The sequence below is a fragment of the Mesoplodon densirostris genome, chromosome 5, assembly GCF_025265405.1.
Source record: "Mesoplodon densirostris isolate mMesDen1 chromosome 5, mMesDen1 primary haplotype, whole genome shotgun sequence".
In the NCBI taxonomy this organism is placed as follows: Eukaryota; Metazoa; Chordata; class Mammalia; order Artiodactyla; family Ziphiidae; genus Mesoplodon; species Mesoplodon densirostris.
This window is the reverse complement of record NC_082665.1, coordinates 43,151,040-43,174,123: the sequence shown is the minus strand read 5'-3', so window position 1 is coordinate 43,174,123 and position 23,084 is coordinate 43,151,040. Positions and strand designations below refer to the sequence as shown.

The 23,084-nt window shown below is 36.5% G+C and overlaps 1 protein-coding gene across 1 annotated transcript in view; it reads left to right on the top strand.

Annotated features, from left to right (window-relative positions):
- The window catches only part of PROS1 (protein S), a 61,040-nt gene that overhangs the window by 5,047 nt on the left and 32,909 nt on the right, over nucleotides 1–23,084 (top strand). The window contains exons 2-3 of the mRNA XM_060099808.1: nucleotides 17,133–17,290; nucleotides 20,006–20,030. Of these exons, the coding sequence (XP_059955791.1) occupies nucleotides 17,133–17,290; nucleotides 20,006–20,030 (183 nt within the window). The remainder of the gene's footprint in view (nucleotides 1–17,132; nucleotides 17,291–20,005; nucleotides 20,031–23,084) is intronic.

The window sequence follows — 23,084 nt, the reverse complement described above, 5'->3', positions numbered from 1 at the left end:
GGTTTCCTAGTGAATGCATTCCTTCTTGGTTTCCCAATTTCTAGATGAACAGAACCTACTTGTAAAGAAAGAAACCAAAAAATTTGAGAACAGGTCAGTCAGTTAGGTAAGTCCCCTAACACACGAACGAGTTCTGTTCTGAGAGCGAGTTCGTAAGTCCAATTTGTTCGTAAGTCCAACAAAGTTGGCCTAGGTATCCAAGTAACACAATCGTACTGTACTGTAATAGGTTTATAATACTTTTCACACAAATACTACATAAAAAACAAACACAAAAAATAAACATTTTTAATCTTACAGTACAGTACCTTGTAAAGTACAGTAGTACAGTACATCAGCTGGCATACAGGGACTGGCATCAAGTGAACAGGCAAGAAGAGTTACTAATTGGAGGAGGGAGAGGAGGTGGGAGACGGTAGAGCTGAAGGATGGTCAGCAATAGGAGATGGAGGGCAAGCTGCAATTTCACTCACGCCCGACACTGATGGCACAGGTTCTGGTTCCTTGCTGGATTCAATTCTATCTACCCTCTTGATAAAAATGATCCAGCGATGTCTGGGGAGCAGCTCTTTTTTTCTTGTCATAGATGACTCAGTAGCACTGGATTGCTTTCTGAACGGTTGCTGCAACCTTCGTGTACAATTCTACGTTTGGTTCCTGTGCCTCAAAAACTAACAGTCCCTCCTCAAATAAAGAAAATCCCCTTGGCATTTCCTGCATCATGAACCTCTTCTTAGGTGTACCAGCTACATCACCGCTGCGTTTACTCTTGCTTCTGGACATCCTGGGCTTGAAATAAAGTTACTGTACTACTGTACTCTATACAGTAAAGTACACAAAAGCACAACCACTTTTAGAGGATGCACGCACGTGACAGTGTACGCCAGACACCTGAACTAACTTATGTGATTGGACACTCGAACGCATGTTCGCATCTTTGAAAGCTCGCAACTTGAAGGTTCGTATGCAGGGGACTTACTGTAGTTTCTTAGGGCTGCCATAACAAAGTACCACGACCTGGGTGGCTTAAACAACGGAATTTATTGTCTCACAGTTCTGGAGACTAGAAGTCTGGGATCAAGGTGTCAGCAGAAATGGTTCCTTCTGAGGGCTGTTCCATGCCTCTGTCCTAGCTTCTAGTAACCTCAGACATTTCTTGGCTTGTAGATGGCATTCTCCCTGTGTCTTCACATCATCTTTCCTCCATACATGTCTGTCTCTGTTCCAAATTTCCCCTTTGGATGAGGATGTCAGTCGTTGGATTAAGGCCTGCTCTTATTACTTCTTCTTAACTTGACCATCTGCAAAGCTCCTATTCCCAAATAAACTCATATTCATAGGTACTGGGGGATTAGGACCTCACCATTTTTATAAAGGACACAATTCAACTCAGTCACTAACCATCAAATCATGACAAGTACTTCTTCCCTTTCTACCTTCACTCCTAACCTGTGTATTTTGGCTTTAGGCAAAAGAGCACCAAATATTAATGATTGCTGGTTCAGAGAATGTACCACTTTAAAAAAAAAAAACACATTTTGGAAGCTAGTACTGTGTCTCAAAAGGCAATAACTGAGCCCTCAATAATTGATCAGTCCATAATTCCATAAGGCTAGCTCTTTCCAGGTCTTAGAGTACACAATAAGACCAATGAAAAGCATAATAATCATCCCATTGACTTATTTCTTTAATTGTGGAGTTAATTCTAAAGTTGTATGGCTTAGCATAAAGCATTGAACAAGTCTTCCAGTAGTGGTGCTGATGGAAAAATTAAATCCAAATAAAGAATAAATGTCTCTACCTCTGAGTCCAATTTGCTGCTCCTTCCTAAAAAAAGTGCCCTAACCATTCATCAGGTAACTGGTTGGCTTTTGTAATCTGTCTGATGTACAACAGCTGAATGAATAGCAATTCTTCTAACAGCAAGAGCCTGTGACCGTTCGTGAGGGAAAGTCTGTGTAACTGAGTCTACATGTAGTCTCCATCCTTGCCACCATGGCTGCCTTTTTATGAATATTTAACAAGCACTAAACTGAGTGACACAAAGCAACAGCCTGAAGGCCATATGTACCCACAGAGTTGTGTGTTGGTCCTCATAGCAATTTAAAAATCAGAAAATTTCATCCAAAATTTTGTTTTTATAACTTCTTTTGAAAAACAAAGGAAGATCTGGCAATTCTGGGCCCACATTCCAACACAGCAAGATTCAGCTAGAGCTGGGACTTTCCTGGCGATCCAGTGGTTAAGATTTCGACTTCCAATGCAGGGGGTGCAGGTTCGATCCCTGGTCAGGGAGCTAAGATCCCATATGCCTTGTGGCCAAAAAAAACCCCAAACATAAAACAGAAGCAATATTGTAACAAACTCAATAAATACTTTAAAAATGTCCACATCAAAAAAAATCTTTAAAAAAAAAGGTTCAGCTAGAGCTGATGCAGAGCTACCTTCTTTAGATAGATTATATCCTCTCCAGTTTGCCATAATTCCAAACATTCCTCATTGTTTGTCACCAAATTCTCTTCCCTTGTTTATGGTACCTATCAGACACTCGTTGATTTTTGAGTTTGTGAGCCTTGCACTAGATGACCTTGAGAAGAACCACAACTGACAATCATTAAGTGGGCCATTCTGCCCCCTTTTATAATTAAGAACCTCCCTGGTATGGGGCTATCCACTTGGAACACAAATATTCTCAGCTCTGGGGCAATTCTTGCCCAAACTTCCTTGTTTCTAGGCCTAAGATCTAACTCTTTACAGGTCTCTGAACAACTGGACAGACCATTTGTAACTATTGAGAAAGTAGCAAAGATTCTGATCTCTGATAATTTCTCATTCTAAGCAAAGTGTACAATGAGAAATAACTGCTTATTTGTCCGCCCCTTGTGAAGGTTTTATTTCTCCTGTGCTCTTCAGGATCACCCTTGAGAGAGGCTGTAGTTCATTTCTGGCTGTAGCTTTGTAGCAGGTCTCCCTCTGGCTCATGTTGATACACCACACTGAGGCATCTTTTCCTTTTCATTCTTGGTTGTAGGCCTTTCCTCATGAGTCCATAAAGGGAGGTGGAGGGAGGGAAAGAAGTCAGGAGAATGAGAAACTGGCCCAGGCCACTTAGTGGTGCTTTAGGCTCATTCCATTCATACCATTTGAACATTTCACAATTGAGCTGCTGTCATAACTAAATTTATGGCTAGATGAAAAACATAACATCTAGTTCATGATGAGCTGTTCAAATCACATTGTCCTGTGATCAGATCTTCACCTCACAAAAGTCCAAAAGGACACCAGGAATAGATTCTCAAAGGGAAAATAATTGCTGAAACAAACGTGACTTGCTCCCAACTCAAAGGGATCACTACTGAAATTCTTCTTCTGGGACTTGCTAGGGTTTCTCAAGAGTACCCTGATGTCCTATGGACAATTTAAGCCCAATTAGACCTGATGAGTCACTGGCTCGGCTACATCACAGACTGTTTGGAATGAACTTTGAACTAGCTAGACAGCACTCTCTTATTTTGGTTTCCACCTACACTTGGCAGCTTTTGGACTCATAGTAAAAAGCTCAGAGTAGAACATCTAAAAGTGGAATATGCCTCAAAAATAAGAGGTCCATCAAAATCTATTCTTCCATCTTAGTAATGGACAGCCAGGTATATAACAACTTGTTTCTCACTTGAGCAGGAATATTCTGACATGACCAGATTTTTGCTGAAAATAGTTCAGTGCTCTTAGGCCTGGGGAAGGAATCAGAAGGAATCACAGTTTGAAGATTGAGTCTGATTGAGCCTATAGTTTCAGGACAGAATTCCCTTTATCAACTGAGCCCTCATAATCCTCAATTCTGAACAGCATACCTTAGATCTTAGGTGTTTTGATCTTAGATCTTAGGCATCTAATAATAAAGTTTTGAGAGTCTTTTTCCTTAGTGCAGTTACCTGGTGCATTTATCTTGCTTTGGAGAAAACTAGGAGAAAAGTTTACAGATGCTTCCTCAAGGGCGTCTTTCTTCTCCTTCATTCAAGAGGTTCTGTATTCATCCACTGATTCGACTGGTAATTAAAGCGAGGTGGTGATTTCTTTGTATTGTGACTATACGGCCTCTATTTGCTAACCTAGAGAGTTTGGGGTGAAAAACTCAGTGAAGAATTTTGTGGGTTGTCTTTCCATCTAATTTTGGGAGAGCTTTGCCTGTTAATCCTTTCTCCAAGATTTGATCACTGACTTTGATTCAGGTCAGTACAGGCTGCTACCTAAGCTCAGCCACCCAGATTCCTCCCATCCCACCTGAGATCCGGGAGCCCATTTTCATTGCAGCCCCTCCCAGCAAGATTTCCTACCTAGGGAGAACAGCCAGTACAATGCTTTTTAAAAGTTCTGGTGATTTCCTCAATAATCTATGATAGTCATGAAAATATATTCTTTTCTTCGTTAGGGAGTGGGGTGGATAAGTGAGGAGGTGAACAAGTAGGAGCCACATGAACAATTCAAGCCAGAACATCTGACTCCTTTCTTTGATACTATGTCAAGGAATGTCTGGCATTTCAGTGTTGTTCAGTGTGTGCCAAGATTTTGTCTGCGATAGCATTAGCTAACCAAACCAACTGTTAGAACTGAAGCTGGGGCTCTAGCTAGCACATGGAACAAAATCAGCAATAGTAATACATTCAGCCTAATTCAAAATTATATATGCCTTGAGTATTAGTTTTCTATTGTTGCATAACAAGTTACCACAAACTTAGCATCTTAAAACAACACAATTTATTATCTCATAGGTTCATAGGTCAGAAGTCCAGGCACAAGTTCAGGGAACTGCTCCAGGTTCTCACATGGATAAAATCAAGGGGTCCACCAGAGCCGAGATCTCATTTGAAGCTTGGAATCTTCTTCCAAACTCACAGATTATTGACAGAATTCTGTTTCTGGCAGCTGTAGGACTCAGGCCCTTAGCTGCTGAAGGCACCCACCATTCCCACCATGTGATCCTCTCCACAAAATGGCAGTTTGCTTCTAAAAAATCAGTAGGAGGCATCTGCGGTGTTGTTTTTGTTTTTGTTTTTGTTTTTTTGCAGTGTGCGGGCTTCTCACTGTTGTGGCCTCTCCCGTTGCGGAGCACAGGCTCCGGACGCGCAGGCTCAGCGGCCATGGCTCACGGGCCCAGCCGCTCTGTGGCTTGTGGGGTCCTCCCGGACGGGGGCACGAACCCGCGTCCCCTGAATTGGCAGGCGGACTCTCAACCACTGCGCCACCAGGGAAGCCCAGTCCTCCTTTTTGATCCTCCCCAACCATACCAGGTGATCTGTCCTTAGCCTTCTCAGACTTTAGGATATTTTATAAGATTTTGTTCCTTTTTTTTTTTGGATCATGGATTGATGTGTGATAAAGGTTTCTAAGGTCTTTATTTCCCCATTTATATTATAGGGTAATTTAGAAAATTGATATTTTCTTGGTGCTATTCTCTAATATTTAAATATATTTAGGGCTTTTTTTCATTCTTTTGCTTTATTGTTTATTTTATTCAAGGAATAAGCTGAAGTACTCTGTCTTATCTATGTGTTTTATGCTTTCACTAGAACTCTTTTATTTTTAGAATTAATGAAGGAGCAAATTAGCACATTATTGAATATAGGCATTAGTTTAAATTTTTCATAATCTTATGTTAATTAGGGTAAGATATGCTATGGTGTGATAACACTTTAATCCACAAATCTTCAGAATAGTCTCCAAATCACTGAATCTCAGTGACTTAGTAAAATAATAGTTTATTTTTTAGTCGTGTAAAGTTCAATGTGGTTTGTGTAAATCTCTTACATCTCTAGTTGTACCATCTGGAACACATGGCATCCAATGTCCGCACAAGAAAGGAAAGCAATGGAGGAGGCGTATTTGTTCTTTTTTTTTTTTTTTTAATGTCTTTATTGGAGTATAATTGCTTTACAATGGTGTGTTAGTTTCTGCTTTATAACAACGTGAATCAGCTATACATATACATATATCCCCATATCTCCTCCCTCTTGCATCTCCCTCCCATCCTCCCTATCCCACCCCTCTAGGTGGTCACAAAGCCCTGAGCTGATCTCCCTGTGCTACGCGCCTGCTTCCCACTGGCTATCGATTTTACGTTTGGTAGTGTATATATGTCCATGCCACTCTCACACTTCGTCCCAGCTTACCCTTCCCCCTCCCCGTGTCCCCAAGTCCACGTCTGCGTCTTTATTCCTGTCCTGCCCCTAGGTTCTTCAGAACCATTTTTTTTCGTTTTGTTTTAGATTCCATATGTATGTGTTAGCATACAGTATTTGTTTTTCTCTTTCTGGCTTACTTCACTTTGTATGACGTACTCTAGGTCCATCCACCTCAGTACAGATAACTCAGTTTCGTACTTGTTCTTAACCGTCTTAGCGTGGAAGTAACAAAACTCACATCTGCTTCCAATGCAAGGAAGCACATGGAATATTTGGTCAGCATTGTCTCTGTTACAAACATTTTTCCTCCAAGGTTAAGATTACTGTTTCTTCCTCTAAGAGAAGCACAACTACTTGTTGCCCATTTAAACCTTTGGTGATGTATATTACACAGTGTAAGGCTGCTTTAACCATCTGAATAAAATTTGTGATAGAGAGAGAGCATAATTAACATGCCTACAAGCAGACCAGCCGATGACTTAGTATAATGACATTAAGTTGGCTATTAATGTGGCAGCTTGAAAAAAATATTGTAGCAGTTGATATTGAAATTATTCCTATGGTGAGAACTGTTATTATTTTAGAAATTTCCTTGAAAATGGCTTTAGATTTAGAAAGTAAAGTCTCCAAAACATGGTCTATAGCTTTACTATTCAAGTGTAGTCCATGGACCAGCAGCAGCCTTACCTGGGAGTTTATTAGAAATGAAGTATCTCTGACCACACTTCAGAGCTACTGACTCAGAATATGCACTTTAACAAGACCCTCAGGTAATTCCTACACTTAGAGTTTGAATCATTCTGGTCTGTAAGGCCATAGCAGAGAAGATAGATAAATGATTCTGCATAAGAAGTGAACAGAAATTTGCAGAGGTGGCAGTAGACAGTGGCCAGGGAAAGAGAAGGGGAGAGGATGTCAGAGAAGGGAGAAAAGAAGCTGAGCCCCATGGCAGGAGAACGCAGCTGTAGGGAAGGTCTTCAGTAAAAAATTATTAGATGTGAGGGTAACAGACGACCTTTAGGAACTGGGGTTTCTAAGGCTAACTTTAAAGTGCAAACGTTGCTTTAATTTTTTAAAGCTGGGGTTTTGTTTTTTCTATACGTAATAAATTAAGTGTTATTAGGTCTAGTATGGGGAAAACCCCTTCATTTATATTACATTGTTCCAAATATAGAAATTGAAATCTCCAGGCTTGAGGGAAAATAAAATAAGGATAATTTATCCACATAGATTCTGAGTCTTTCTACGGAGGAGTGGTAATAGGGACGGGCTCTTACTGGTTCTAGGCCATTAGCATAATTCTTCTTAGTCCTCTGGTCCATTTTTTGGAATGGACTTTAAAAGGACACATTCAAGAATGCTGGCTTTTAAATCTCCGTAAAAATGGTAAAATTGTAACTTCCTGCAATTATATGATATTTTCCATCTTTCAAAATAGCATTTTCTCATTGAGTTTCACAGCTATTCCGTGATGTACCTTCCCGACTTTAGGAAAACGTTACGTTTTCTCTGCCTCTGTTTAAAGTTAATCACCCACTCTTTCTCTTCCTATTCTCATTTGATCTTCTTGAAGAAATAGTTTATTCTGGAGATCTCCTCTCTTCTCACCCTCCCACTGTATTGGGGACTGAGAATGTTAATGGTGATCCTATTGTTAAACCCAACTGTATACATTTTAGCTCTCATCCTAAATAATAGTAATTATTATTAATAACTTCTTGGCAACATTTGACACTTGAAACTTATCCTTTTGAAATTGACCTCCTTTTATGTCTATAAGCATTATCTTCAAATTTCCTTTCTCTCTCTGCATATGTATGTGTTACTAACTCTATTTCTGTCGTTTTGATGATCTCTCCTTTTCCGGAAATGTTAGAGTTTCCTAGGGTTCCATTTGACCTTCTGTCCTTATGGGACATCATTCCTCAACTTAAACTACCAGCTATATCCTACTATCTCCTTACATCTTTAAACCATTCAAGTAATCCACGCTTAATATAATGTGCTAAAAAAATGCATCTGTAGTTTCACTAGCAAGAGACCTATGTAACATTTTGCTTTATATTCTTCTAAGCCCCTTTGTCTGTATATATATACATTCTTAGAAATTAAAATATATAAGCAAAAGAATGGAATTTTGCTCTACATATTATTTGTAACTTGATATTTCATCTAAAAATGATAATTGTTTTTATATCAATAAATTAAAATCTATGTCACACTTTAAAGTAGATTTATAATTTTCCTTTATATATGTTCATCATAATATATTTAACTAAAATCATATTTTTGGACATTTAAATTATTTCCAATGTTTTGCTTGTATCAACAATATTTTGATGAACATATTCATGTATATTTTTTTACATATGTCCATGTTCATTTCCTCAGTTTAATGTCCTAGCAATTGAACTTTTAGCTGAATATCTAAAGAATGCTCCTATTTTTTTTTTTTTTTAACTGGTGGAAAATCTTACTCTCAAATATAATGAAAAATTCTAAAAATATCTACCCAGGGGAAAAACACAATATCAATAACAAAATACAGGAAACATCCAAAAGGAAAAATCATTTTGGCCTTTGGTAGACAGCCTCCAAGATGGCCCCCAATTACTGTTTTTTTTTTAATTGTATTAAAGTACAGTTGATTTACAATGTTATGTTAGTTTCTGGTTTACAGCAAGGTGATTCAGATATACATACATATATATACATTTTCTCTCATATTCTTTTCCATTTTGGTTTATTACAGGATATTGAATACAGTTCCCTGTGCTATACAGTAGGACCTCATTTTTTATCCATCCTATATACAACAGTTTAAGAGTGCACCTATTTTGAAGGTTTTGGGCACAAATTATTAGATTTCCCTTGGAAATCTGATTTTAAAAGTAGATTTTAAGTGTCTAATTCCTCTCATCTTTGCCAACATTGGATATTAACTTTTAAAATCTTTGTCAGTGTGATAGGAATGAAAAAGGGCTGACTTTTTGGGGGGTGGGGAGTAGTCCATTCTATTTTTCAGTTCATCCATTAAGTTTTTTATTTTGAAATCATATTTTAGCTCTCTACTTCTTTTTCATAGCATACTTTTGTTTTATGGATGCCAGGTTCTCTCAATTTATTTAGGATATTAGTTATAGATTTTTTAAAGTTATCTTCTGTGTCTTCAATTACCTTTATTTCCTTCGGAGTCTGTATGTTCCTCTTGACCTTCTCTTTCATGTTATTATTTTTATGCAAATATCTAGTGATTTTTAGCTGTTATTTCATATTTTTTGAAGACAATCCTAAATTGATTAGATTGACTAGGTAGCTGGCTTAGGGTTCTACTGTGGTTGTTGAGGTCTGTTTTTCTAACAGGACATTGCTTTTGGGAAACTTGTTATCAGTCCTAGGTAACTGGGCAGGCTTCTCTTTAGGAGACTTTGTGAGAATTGGTCGAGGGCAATTGTCAAGGTAAGGAGGACACGACTCTTTGAAAATAACTCCTTCTCCCACATGGTATATGTTAAATGCACCTTTCCTTATTAATTGTTTTATTTTCCTTCTTTTCCTTGACTCCTTATCCCAATCATTTTCTCTCCTTTCCTAAGTTATCATTTTACTCCATTGTTATTTAGACTGTGTCTTATGGCCTTTTAGAAAGTCAACAGGGGGTTCTGAAAGGCTGGTAGAAATTATATTGAATTATAAACACCTACTTGATGCTTTACCAATATTCCAAATAATCTCATTTCCACATCAGCACTTAAAAAATAGTAATATCCTAAGAGTCAAAAGGGAAGCCATTAAGATCTAGAGTCTTTCTAAGCCTCTAAGCGTGCTTCAGACTTGCTTATTGGGGAGATCTGGGAGATGTTGCAGGAAGTGGGGTATTGCAGAATTAGGCCAGCTCTCTTATTGTTGCCTTTTGCTTTTCCAAACATAAATACAGACACAGGCCAGTGAACTAATTATATTAATTGATGCCACCCTAACAAAATAGGTCAAATAGAACAAAAACAAGACGTTTACTGTGCTGTAACCTCTTGCTACGTGACATCGAATCAGATAGTGTTTTGGTGTCCTAATGTGTAGGAGATAAAAAAGACAAAGCAAGCTAACTACATGAATATCTTGCTGAACATCCTAAAAAGAGACCTCCCATTGTAGCCTCAGAAAGTGTAGCCAGTGTGCAGTGTAGTGGTCTAGAGAAGAAAAGACAGGGCTCTAGAAATTTCCTCTTCAGACCTTGCCAAAATCTGAACTCCGAGTTCCTTCAGAAGAAGTACCTTAATTTATCACTTACCAAGAACAAACACATGACATAACAGGAATGGACAATGTAGTTTTTTTCTGTGTAATAAGCTGCCTGTTCTGTCTTTTGGGTAGACGTATTTGTTGTTTGGAAGGAATAACTATTGAGTAAAATGTACTGCTTTCTCTGTCTATGGCTAAAGCAAAGGTTTAATCTTGGGGAGAATTGGTTAGAGTGTTTGATTTACTCTTTTTTTCCCCCTAGACTAGGGGCTGTAAATTAGTTACAATTAAGTCTTCAAGTAAGGAGGGGTCCGTTTCACTTCTGTTGTGGCTGAACAGTTCAAGCATTGTTTCCCTACCCATTCATTGATCTGTTCCAGAATGGGGGTCAATGGTCACATATTTTTAATGACACTGGCTTTCCTACTTCTAAATAAATGCCAACCCTCATCCTTTCTAATCCAAATGTTATAGAACTCACCTTTATATGTGCAACATATAATTCACAGATTATATCCTCTTTTTGTTTCCCAGATTTAAACCTATCCAGACCTACCTCTTATGATATTTGATTCTCTTAAATTATTTCTCATCAGCCTATGTATTGCTTAGTCCTCTGGAAAGACAGAGGCATGGTTCACCTTTATAGAATACTTTTTCTAAAGTTTTTCTAACCCTTAATATAATAATATGAGAAGAAACAGTTGCTCAGCAGCATAGTCCTCAATACTAAACAAAATGTGAAATGTAGAGAAGTGCATTAGGTAGTATATTAGTTCTCTTTTAAAAAAAATAAACTTTAAAAAAATTGAAGTATAACATACATACAGACATAGCAGTTATTTCTGAAGGCTAACACAAGCTTTTCTTAAAGTTGGTAATAATTATGTAGGCTGATGAATGCCTAATTAAAAATCTATTTTGATTTTTTCTTAGTCCTTGCAAACTTCACATTTTTTAATATCCCTCCTCAATTATAAATCTTCTGTGGTATAAATCTTTATGATAAAAATGAAAGATTTTATACTTAATTAATATGTGATTATTTAAAATAAAATTGTAAAATAAAATTCTCATCATTATTAACTAATGGTTTTCCTATATGATGCGATTCTATTTTTATCAGCCTTTTTGTAAGCAAAACATGCCATTTCAACAGTTGAGACATAGGAGGCACAATTATATCTCAAAGTATTATCTAATTGTTCTATTTGTACATTGAATGCCATTTTCCCTGACCCCGTCCCACAGTGAAGAAGAAACAAAGATTCAAACACTCTGCCAAACCAAATGCTAGCCTAAAATTCCCTTCTCAGACACATTCTTTTAGGGATAGTTTTTCATTCTTGGGATGCCAAATAACAAGGGCCAAAAGAGAGACAGAAAACAGAATTTAAAAAGAGAAGAGCTCTTGGAGGGAGGAATGTGAGAACCATCTTTGCAAAGACAAGAGAGCAGAATGGAAGAGATTCACAGGATGAACTATCCTAAAGCTTAGACCTCCTCCTCTTAGACCCATATCTGACTGATCAGTTTTGGACAACCTGCAGCTCTGTGGTCCTGACCCCTCTGAACAGAGGGTGGCAAGCTTGGACAACTAAGTGGGAAAGGGGCTTTTAACATTTTTCATTAATCCTTGACCAAGGTCAAACTGAATTGAACTGTGAGGGAATTTTCCTGTGAGTAGAGGCAATGCTAACCCCACTATCCTTATTACTGCTTAAGTGAAGTACCAACAACAATAAATTACTTTCTGTTATATAGTCAAATTTATGTTGAAAAAAAATTGGTCCCCACAGAAAATATTGAAGGGAACATGTGAAGGCTGTGAAGACAATTTCAAAAAAGAATTCTAGTTAATGTTTGCATAATGGTTTATGCTATTGACATAATTGTTCAACTTCTATGGTCACTGTTCAGGTTAAGTTAAAAAAAATCAAGCATATTCAGCCATATTTCTAATCTTGAAAGACTTATAACTAAACATTATAACCTAAAAATTTGAATCTGAATGTAACACTTTTCAAGCACATAGATGTGTTTTCACAAGGACTTTCTTGAAAAACTTCTTGATCTAAAGAAGTGAAACAAATAATTAGAGACAATGTGCCAATGCAGAAAGAGAATGGGTTTTGGAGGCAGGCTTGATTGACTGTTCTCAGTTGTGTGAACTTGGTAAGATTAAACTCAACTTCTCTGAGTTTCAGTTAGTTCATGTGTATAACAGTTGTGATAGGATTAATAGGAGATAATGCAAAAAGAGCATTTATGTGCTTATGGTGCCATAGTTATTATTATGATAAATAATGGAACTTTTTAGACATTCCTGCATGACAACAGGGTAGATATTTTTGGGCAGATTGACTTTGAGCCAGCTGATAAAAACACTTTGGAACATGTATTTGTCTCATCCTACAGTTCTGTAGTTCTTAGTTTGGATCTGTGATATTATGTTTGTATCTTTTTGACAAGGAATAGTAGACTCCTTTGAAAGCACACTCTGTTCGATGGATGGATCTTTTTTATAAGGGACAGTAAATGTCTTATTTAAGATACCAAACATGTCCACTACACAACCACATAATTAATTTTTTTAGATCAAGTACATTGTGGGCATTTAAGTGGCAGAATACATAGAAGAAAGAGCGTTGGACTAGGAGGATGGGTACATTTAAATTCCTGTCCCAATAGCACAACTTTGTAGCTCTATGACCTTGAAAAAACCATGTAACCTCTTTTAGCTCCAATTTCTTCAGTAGGAAAATGGGGATGATAATTCTGGCCTGTAATATATTTCATTATTTATATGAGGATCAAATGAAATCATTAATATACACTTTGAAAATGTTTAAGTATCATGCCAATTGGAAGTATTATTGAGGTGAACCCAGATGAACTAAAACAAACGTTCAAATTCAGGCAAAATTTATTTAGACAAAATTATTTTTTAAATTATTAGCTTCATTATCCTTTAGGTCAGAGGTGTAACAATTTTCATTTTTAATATTCCTCTTATCATCTGAGACAGTGAAACTTATCCCTCTTTTTTGAAAAACAGCAGCAAATAGTAATGGTTGGTTGCAGGTCTGAGCATTGGGATGCCTGTGATCTAAGTTGTACTTTTGCTATTTATTAGCTTTATAACCTAGAGCAAATATCTTGTATGCTCCTGATTTTCATCATCTCTGAAATAATGGAGGTTACTTTGTTTCCTTCTAGCTTTATAAATGTATGTGAGCATTCCTTTAAACCACACCTTGGTTCTCTCTGGACAATTGAGAACTTCCCCAAACATGAATATAGGATGTGTTATTATAGCTGGTCTGTGTCCTGCAGTGGGGGCCCTTATAGGCAAAGAGATATTCCTAAATATCAATATTAACCTCTGCATTCTAAAACTTAATATTCTGTAAGGAAGAAATGCCAAGAAGTGATGTTTATGTTTTGTTTTCCAACTGCATCTGACCTTGGTTGTTTTATTATTGTATCAAAATATTTATCTTTAATACAAAGTGTTATTGTTTTTTCAGAAAGACTCACATATTTGCTTTGAAGTTCAGAGGGGCCAAGGTTTTGCTATATTTATTATCAAGTAGCATGCTTAAAACTATTTCAAATAAATGAGAGAATTGCAATGTCAGACCCTTTCATTGTTGATTGGGCTGCCATTTATCAGTTAGCAATACACTTGGCGGGTGGCATGCTCACAGAATAACATCTTTTAGACGCACACAGCCTTGATTTGATCTTGAGCAGTGATAAAGATGGTGAGAGATAGGGTTAAAAATATAACTCAAACACTTTTGCTGGTTAATCATCATATTTAAACTTCTGTTTTGGTAAGTGAGAAAACCCATATAAAATTAAAATAGATAAATAAATGTAATTCTCTCTTGAAAGATGTTCAGTTATTCAACTAATAATTATGGTGAGTGTTGATTAATTAGTCCTTTTGCTTTTCTTTTTCTTCATTCTGTTGTCCACTTTTGATTAATTCTTATTTACAGAGTTATAAGAGAAACAAGAGAAAAATAAATTTAGCTATTTATATTATTTGCTCATCTTCCTAGTCAAATAACCATTTGTGGTTAAAAATCAGGATTAAAAAAAGTTATTTGTAGATTTTACTTGTGAGTTAAAATGTTTTCATTAAAAAACAATGTTCTATTCACGTTCTAAAATGATAAGGCCCAAACTTCATACTCTCCATTCTTTTCTTCACATATAATTGCAGATTGTAGCTTGAGTATCTTTTCTATGTATTTGTCCACATGATGTTTACATATCTACAGTATGGCTGGTATATATAGGATTATGCTATAGATGTAGCATCTACAATTTGCACTTTTTAATTTAATAGTATATCTTGGAGATCTTCAGTGCAAAAGTATCTTCCTTCTTTTGAATAGCCACATATTATTCTACTGTACAAATGTATTATATAGTTTATTTTTTCATTCCCTTCTTGATACATATTTAGGTCATTTCTATTTTTTTTTTTTTTTTTTTTTGGCTGCGTTGGGTCTTCGTTGCTGTGTGTGGGCTTTCCTCTAGTTGCGATGAGCGGTGGCTACTCTTCGTTGCGGTGCATGGGCTTCTCATCTTGGTGGCTTCTCTTGTTGTGGAGCGTGGACTCTAGGTGTGCAGGCTTCAGTAGTTGTGGTTCACGGACTCTAGAGCACAGGCTCCGTAGTTGTGGCGCACGGGCTTAGTTACTCCATGGAATGTGTGATCTTCCTGGACCAGGGCTCGCACCCATGTCTCCTGCATTGGCAGGCAGATTCTTAACCACTGTGCCACCAGGGAAGTCCTCTAATTTTTGGATAATACAAACAATCTTCTTTTTTTTTTTTTTCTGGTTGCCTTCGGTCTTCGTTGCTACGTGTGGGCTTTCTCTAGTTGTGGTGAGCAGGGGCTACTCTTCATTACGGTGCATGGGCTTCTCATTGCAGTGGCTTCTTTCGTTGCCGAGCATGGGCTCTAGACGCGCGGGCTTCAGTAGCTGTGGCGCAGGCTCAGTAGTTGTGGTGCACGGGGTTAGTTGCTCTGCGGCATGTGGGATCTTCCTGTACCAGGGATCAAACCCGTGTCCCCTGAATTGGCAGGCGGATTCTTAACCACTGTGCCACCAGGGAAGTCTCCAAACAATCTTTCAATAAACATTCTATACATACCTTTTTCAGCAACACTTGCATATCTGTGGGACCTACTTAGAAGCAGAATTGTTGAATTGAAGAGCATATGTACTTTTAATTTTCAGATACTACCAAATTACCTTCAAATAATACCTATCAGTTTATATTCCTACCACCATTGTACAAGAATACTTGTTTCCACTTACACTCACCAATACTTGATATTATCTGACTTTTAAATTTTTGCAAATCTATTAGGCAAAAATCCAATTGTTTTTAAAAATTTGTGTTAAATATCTTTTCACATGTTTATTGGCTACTTTAATTTTTCTCTGTAGTGATGTGTAAATGGTATTGCTTTGTTTATATTTTATTTATATTATTTATTTTGTTTTTAACCTTGCACACATTCCTGTATTGGTTGGCATATTGTTGTATTACTTTTTCTTTAATTTGCAAAAGTTGTTTATAAATTCTGGATGTAATTTTTTCTGTTATATATGATGGAAATATTTTCCTGCAATCTGTTGCTTGATGTTGAACTTTGTTATTTTTATCATCGTTTGTCAACTGCTTAAAATTTTTTATATACTCAAAGTTACTGATTTTTTCTCTTCTGTATTTTGTGCTTTGCATAAGGTCTTCCTTTTGCCATGGAATTTTATTTTCTTGTTTGTATAAATAACCAGGTGTTTTAGCCTATCAGGTTTCTTTCAAATAGCTGATTGGACTGTACTCCTGCATTTCTCTTTCTCCACAGAGATCACACAAGTTTTCCATTAAAACTGAGAAAGTTTGTTACTCTAACTTTAAAGATGCTGTGGCTATGACTTTATAGTCATTTCAGCATGATGCTTTTACCAGTGTAGTCATAATGAGGTAAACATTAAATTATTGTTTGGTATGTTTGACCTCAAGCATAAGCTTGAATAATTTGTGTAGATCATTAGACAAGTGCTGTAGCTACACACCAAACTGCTCTTTGAGCTGTTAACCAAAGTGCTTATGTATCCACGTGTTTTCCTCAGTTCAACCCTACTGAGGCAGGCATAACTTTAATTTTTATTTATTTAATAAATTTATTTATTTATTTATTTATGGCTGCATTGGGTCTTCGCGCTGCTGCGCGCGGGCTTTTTCTAGTTGCGGCGAGCAGGGGCCACTCTTCGTTTTGGTGCGGGGGCTTCTTATTGTAGTGGCTTCTCTTGTTGAGGAGCACAGGCTCTAGGCGCGTGGGCTTCAGCAGTTGCAGCACGTGGGCTCAGAAGTCATGGCTTGTGGGCTCTAGAGCGCAGGCTCAGTAGTTGTGGCACACGTGCTTAGTTACTCCGTGGCATGTGGGATCTTCCCAGACCAGGTCTCGAACCCATGTCCCCTGCACTGGCAGGCGGATTCTTAACCACTGCTCCACCAGAGAAGTCCTGAGGCAGGCATAACTTTAAATAACATACTAACTTTAAATGGCATACAATTTACCGACAGAAAATGATTTATATAATATATCATTGCTTAATATAATATTTTAGGTGGAGAAATGAAAGATTTGTTCATGTAAACTTTTTTTGTTTTTCTTCAGTTTTGTCGAAGCAAGATGCTTCACAAGTCCTGGTTAGGAAAAGCCGTGCAAATTCTTTGATTGAAGAAACAAAAAAGGGTAATCTTGAAAGAGAATGCATTGAAGAACTGTGCAATAAAGAAGAAGCCAGGGAGGTCTTTGAAAATGACCCTGAAACGGTAAGAATTCATGAAAAATGGTAAGTTAGCATACTTAGACATACAGTTACAGATGGAATGTTTGCAGCTTGAGTCTGTGTTCCCTTGTGTTTCTTTTTAAAGTTAATGATTGTGTTTATCACCTTCCACATATACCCACTGAAGCGTTTCAGGAGGAATTACCTTCGAAGGAAAGTGGGCTTGTTAGGGAGACATTATTTGCCAAAACCAATGTGCTCTGACCAAACTATAATTCAACTATACCTAATTATCACAAATAGTATGAACCTCATGGTGTGTAACTACTTTCTCCCAACCAGGATTTTGTAGTGTTGGGTGAGGGGAAGGCACCTCAAGTGTGTGTGTGTGCATGTGTGTGTGTGTGTGACTACATTGTTATCACTATGCTTCATTAATTCTCTCCATTGGCATTTTAAACCAAGCTTTAGAAAACAGAGCCTCTAATTCAGAGCTTGGTACATAATAGGTACTCAGTAAGTGCTTAATAAAGGGTCATTACAGTACTGTGTTCCCTGAGAATACTTTTAATTTATTCCATAAATTCTTGGGAATTTTCCTCAGCCCACTGTAAATCATCAATAGTCTCTGTGGTTGGAATTTATACCTTTAGTGTATACATTTTTCCAATTTAGTCTAGAATAAAATAATCACAAAGACCCCTAAATATCATACAGAAATATGGAGCCCCTAGATATGATCTTGAGTCCCCTAATTTTCCTAGAGAAAGGGGTTCTTTAACATGTTCTGTGGGTAGCAGGAATATAAATAGTGCCTCTTTGAATTAGGGTGAAGAATTCAAGTTTGATAACCTTCAGGGTTATCTCAAATTATTTCCCCTGAGATGAACTGTATAACCAAAAGAAAATGAGGGAGAAAACATATGCAAAGTACCTCCTTTACCTCTGCCTTAGTTCCTGGAACCATGAGACTAGATGAGCCATAACAAGCAGGAACCATTTGTCTATAGTTAGAGAATTTGTCCAAGACAGTAATAACTTGTGTTTTCTGGAATTGCCCTTTAATCCTCTTATCTCCACCTACTCTAATAGCTTCAAAGGGAATTTTTCCCAAGGTACCCGACGATTCATTTTTAACACTCTCCAAGATTGAATCAAAATGTTTGTCTTAGTTTTGTTGCCTGTTGTGGAAAAGCAATTAAGACAAAAATATTTTATTTCACACAATATAACAGTGTACTCATATTGTGTAGGAAACAGATAAATACACACACACACATACACAAATTTCTTTTTATTATGGAAATTGTAAATATATCCCAAAGTAGGGAGAAGAATATAATAAATCCCAATATACCTACTTTCCCTTTCAATGATTATCAACAATCTGCCATTCTTGTTCTGCCTATTCTCTACCCCACCCACTGTAATTTTTGTTTTGTTTTGCTGGAACATTTTAAGGCAAGCCTGCATGCTCAAGATTTAATTTGATTATATTACCCATAAATACTTGAGCATGTATATCTAACACTGTAAATATGTTCTCATAGCTTAGCCTCTGAGTAGCAAATGGGGAGTGAGACAGAAGCCATATGGAGGGGAGGGAAAAGAGTAAAGAAACTCATTTATGTGCTTCTTCTCCTCCACTCATTCTGACAGTTGTGTTATTGACAGAAGAGAAAGAGATGACGGAGAGAGTAAGGAAGAAATGGGAGAAATAAAAGAAGAAAAAAAACCCATTTGTTATTGCTTCTCACTTTCTATCCTGCTCCAGACACTCCCTGCCCACAGCCCTCATACCCTAGTCCACACTCGCGGTCCACCTTATTGCTTGTCTCCCCACTGTCCCTAATATAATCCTTTCCCCATTACATCATCTCCTTTTGAACCAATTCATCATTGTTTATATCCTGGCTTTTGTTCTGTAGATGACAACACTGATGTCTGAATTGCTTAGTGGGAGATCTCATCTTATAAACTAGTCGCTAAGTGTTGTGTAGGTTTATATGTGAGAGGAGGAAGGAATGAGGACTTTAATTGTGTACTGGATGAAAGTTATGTTCTGTGCTTGAGGTTGTTTTTGTGTAGAAACACTGGTTTCTCATGAGGAATTCTTATGCTATTAATGCTGCATATTGGATGTATTATGGCTTAAGAAGGCTTTTGTGAACTAGCCTGGGAACCTTACCATCAGAAATCATTTCTAACATTTTTCTCCTTTTGCTGAAGTGCTTTCCTTAGTCCAAATTACTGATTTACAGAAAAATTCTTGGTACATAACCAATTTATAAGTAAGGTATTACATGTACATAAGATGCTAAAAGGTAAATGTCCACTTTAATTCAATTCAAATTATATTACTGTTATTCAGCAATGAATCTGGTGTGTGTACTCAGCATGATGTGAGATGTATCAAATGGGTATCTAACCATCATGGAAAAATTAAAAGATTTACGTAAAGGGGCATATATAGTCATATTTAACATCTTCAGTGGAGCCTATTTTCAGTTTAGAAGCCTTTGAAACATGATTTAATTGATCACTATTGCTTTAAGCCTAAGCATCTTATGGCTTAATGTTATTAGTCATCTACTCCTGGTATATATTTTACTGTAGAAAAAATGTTATAATGTGGAAATGACACTTATATGTAATTTATTTCATCTTTAATATAAAAACACATTTTAAAATCGTTTTAACTTTATAGTGAAAATTAGATTTGCTAAGATATATTTTTTCTTTTCTTTTTTTTTTCTAGGAATATTTTTATCCAAAATATTTAGGTAAGTTCAAAGGACCTCAATCATATAATCTTAGAAATGGAAGAAAACTTAAATATGATGAAGTCCAACCCTCCACTCATATATATTCCATCCAGTACAATTTCATTAGCCTCGGGAGTAAGATCTGTCTCATTCTATATGCAAATTTTCTGTTCTTTTATTTAAAGTCATGTAGATGAATTTGGAATGGTTCTTTTAATTACTGTGTGACATTTTGACTTTTAGTCTTTTTCATTTTTTGTCTTTCTCATAAGGAGTCACTGAGCTGATGCAAAGTTATATTTAGGTAACAGAATATTCTCTATAAGTACATGAGTTTTCATGGGTTATCTTTTAATGAAAGGAAAGATCTCTACACTCTCCAGAGCTTGTGACATAATTATCATTTAAATATTGATAGAAATTGTTAACAACTTCCCACTTTGCAACACCATTTCCTCATTTCCTACAATATCCCATCCATGTTTTGCCTTTGGATACAAAAGCAAAAGGAGTGAGGTAGCATTTCCATATCTAAAGAGATTAGATGATTTCAACTAATGTCAATTAAAAGGCTACAGTTTGTTTTAAATAAATATAAAAATATTTTATTAATATTTTTTGGAGACTTGTCAGCATTTCCAAAGAATGAAAGTGGAGTAGCATTTGTACACGTCTTTCTGATGAGATTCTCTGTAGGTCCAGCCCACAGAGGTTTGCTCTCCCTCCTCCTCTGAGCTCAGAATAGTCCCCATCTGTGCATCTTTCTCACCTCACTCTCATGCTAGCCAATGTGAGACTCCAAGGCCTGCAAAACTGAAAAGTAAATCTTCCTTGAAACAAAAAAAAAGTAGGAATGTACTCTGATATACAGTAATAACTATGCAGTTTAGTGTTGTTAATATAATATAGCAAATAACTATTTCTATTAAACTCTCATTTCTCTTGAAATTTTAGGGTTTAATTATAGTTTAGGGTATTACACTTTGTTTTTGTTTTACTTCTGAATACCCATGCAGAGATCCCAGAAACCATCTGTAGATAGGGGACTATATATACCTTTCCCCTTTTCCTAGGGAGCCTTACATTGAATTGATGGTATGTACTTACATTTACCCTTCAGGACAATTAACAAGATAAGAGCCCAACATCATTGGGAGAAGACCCTTTCTGAACCAAGTGCTCTTTTTCATAGTGGTTACTCTGAAGTGGTTACTCTTCCCTTTTTTGAATGTCAACGATGGTGTCAATCTTATTTTTGTGGCAAATCCAGAGTCAAGGAGACCCAGCTATAATACACTGCCTCTCATTTCACCCTCTCATCAACTGCAGGACATCGGTTCAATGGTATCTCTCTTTAGAACTCCATAGCATGACCCTTTTCTGTTCTTGGGCTTCTGGGTGTTTTCCAGTTGACTTTTTATAATTTCTTTTTATTAATTCCCATTGAACATTTATCTCCCGCAAGATCTTAAAATTATTTAACCTCTATGAGTTATAGTTTTCCAATTTGTCAAATGGATAGTAACAATTTACCTAATAAGTTTCTAGCAAGAAATAAAATGAGGTAATGTTTTCAAAGCACTTAGTAAAATATGTCATGCTAGTTCTCTTCATTTTTTCCCCCTAACTTCTCCTCTAGTCCCATTTTCTTTTCTTTCCTTACCTTCCCTTTTCTAGCTGCTAATAACAGACTTAAGCAGTTTCATTCAAATTTGGAAAGAGGATACTATAAAAATTGTGTAGTGATATTATTTATGACTTTAGATATGAAAATTCAACAAGATTTTCTAAAAACTTTAGCTGTCATGTCTGAGATATACATCCATGAAAAACATTTCTTCTTTGTAAATTTATGCTTTAACTCCTTACTTTCTAAAGCAAAAATTAAAAGTTTATACTCTTAAAGTCAAGAAAAGCTAGACTATCAAGACTATTTCAGTCTCTTCATTTTAGGTAGGAATTTAAATATTTTGTAATTAAAATAGACAATATTTGGCTGTTAAAATTATAAGCTTACATTAAAATATAGTATTAATCCTTGTTTTTTAGGTCCATGTAATGAGGCTGTGTTTCTGCAGGCATAAACACTCTGGAAGATAACATACCTTTGATCATAGAGTGCATTTGGATAAACATAAATAACATTTTAATACAGCATTATGTGTTTTGGAAAAGTTAGATAAAATCTTTTTCTTTTTTTCCTTCCATTCCTCTCAGCTACTTCTGTTTCTACCCAACTTTCTCTTTTATTTGCCTATCTTATTTGGAAGCATGATAGAAAAACCAAGTCCTAAAAAAAAAAAAAAAATAATAATAATAATAATAATATGATGTGGACTCTAGTCTCAGACATAAAAATTTCTACTGTGTCGGTTTAGGAAACTTATTTAACTTTTCAGGTTCTGTATTTAAGTTACACTATAACTATATTTTCTAACTTCAGAGCTGTTGGGAATATCAAATAAGTATATGTATGTAGATAGATTCTTTTATGTCAAACTTTCTTCAGATGTAAAGTATTATTATTAATTGACTTATATAGTGAAACAAAAATATACTTTTAAAACTATTTATTTATTTTATTTATTCATTTTTGGTTGTGTTGGGTCTTCATTGCTGCACACGGGCTTTCTCTAGTTGCAGTGAGCAGGGGCTACTCTTCATTGTGGTGCGCAGGCTTCTTTTGTTGCAGAGCATGGGCTCTAGGCGCATGGGCTTCAGTAGTTGTGGCATGCAGACTCAGTAGTTGTGGCTCGCTGGCTCTAGAGCGCAGGCTCAGTAGTTGTGGCACACAAGCTTAGTTGCTCCACGGCATGTGGGATCTTCCCAGACTAGGGATCAAACCCGGGTCCCCTGCATTGGCAGTCAGATTCTTAACCACTGTGCCACCAGGGAAGTCCCCCCAAATACTTTTTATTATGATATATTTTTTGATTCACATTTTATATTTTGGTCTTTAGTTACAAGCATATGTGATGAATTCCACTGTTGAAAACAGAAAAGAAATACTCTAAGTCTTTCTGTCTTTTGATGTGTATATCCTGTAGGCCAATGGTCCTAATTGGGGCGTGG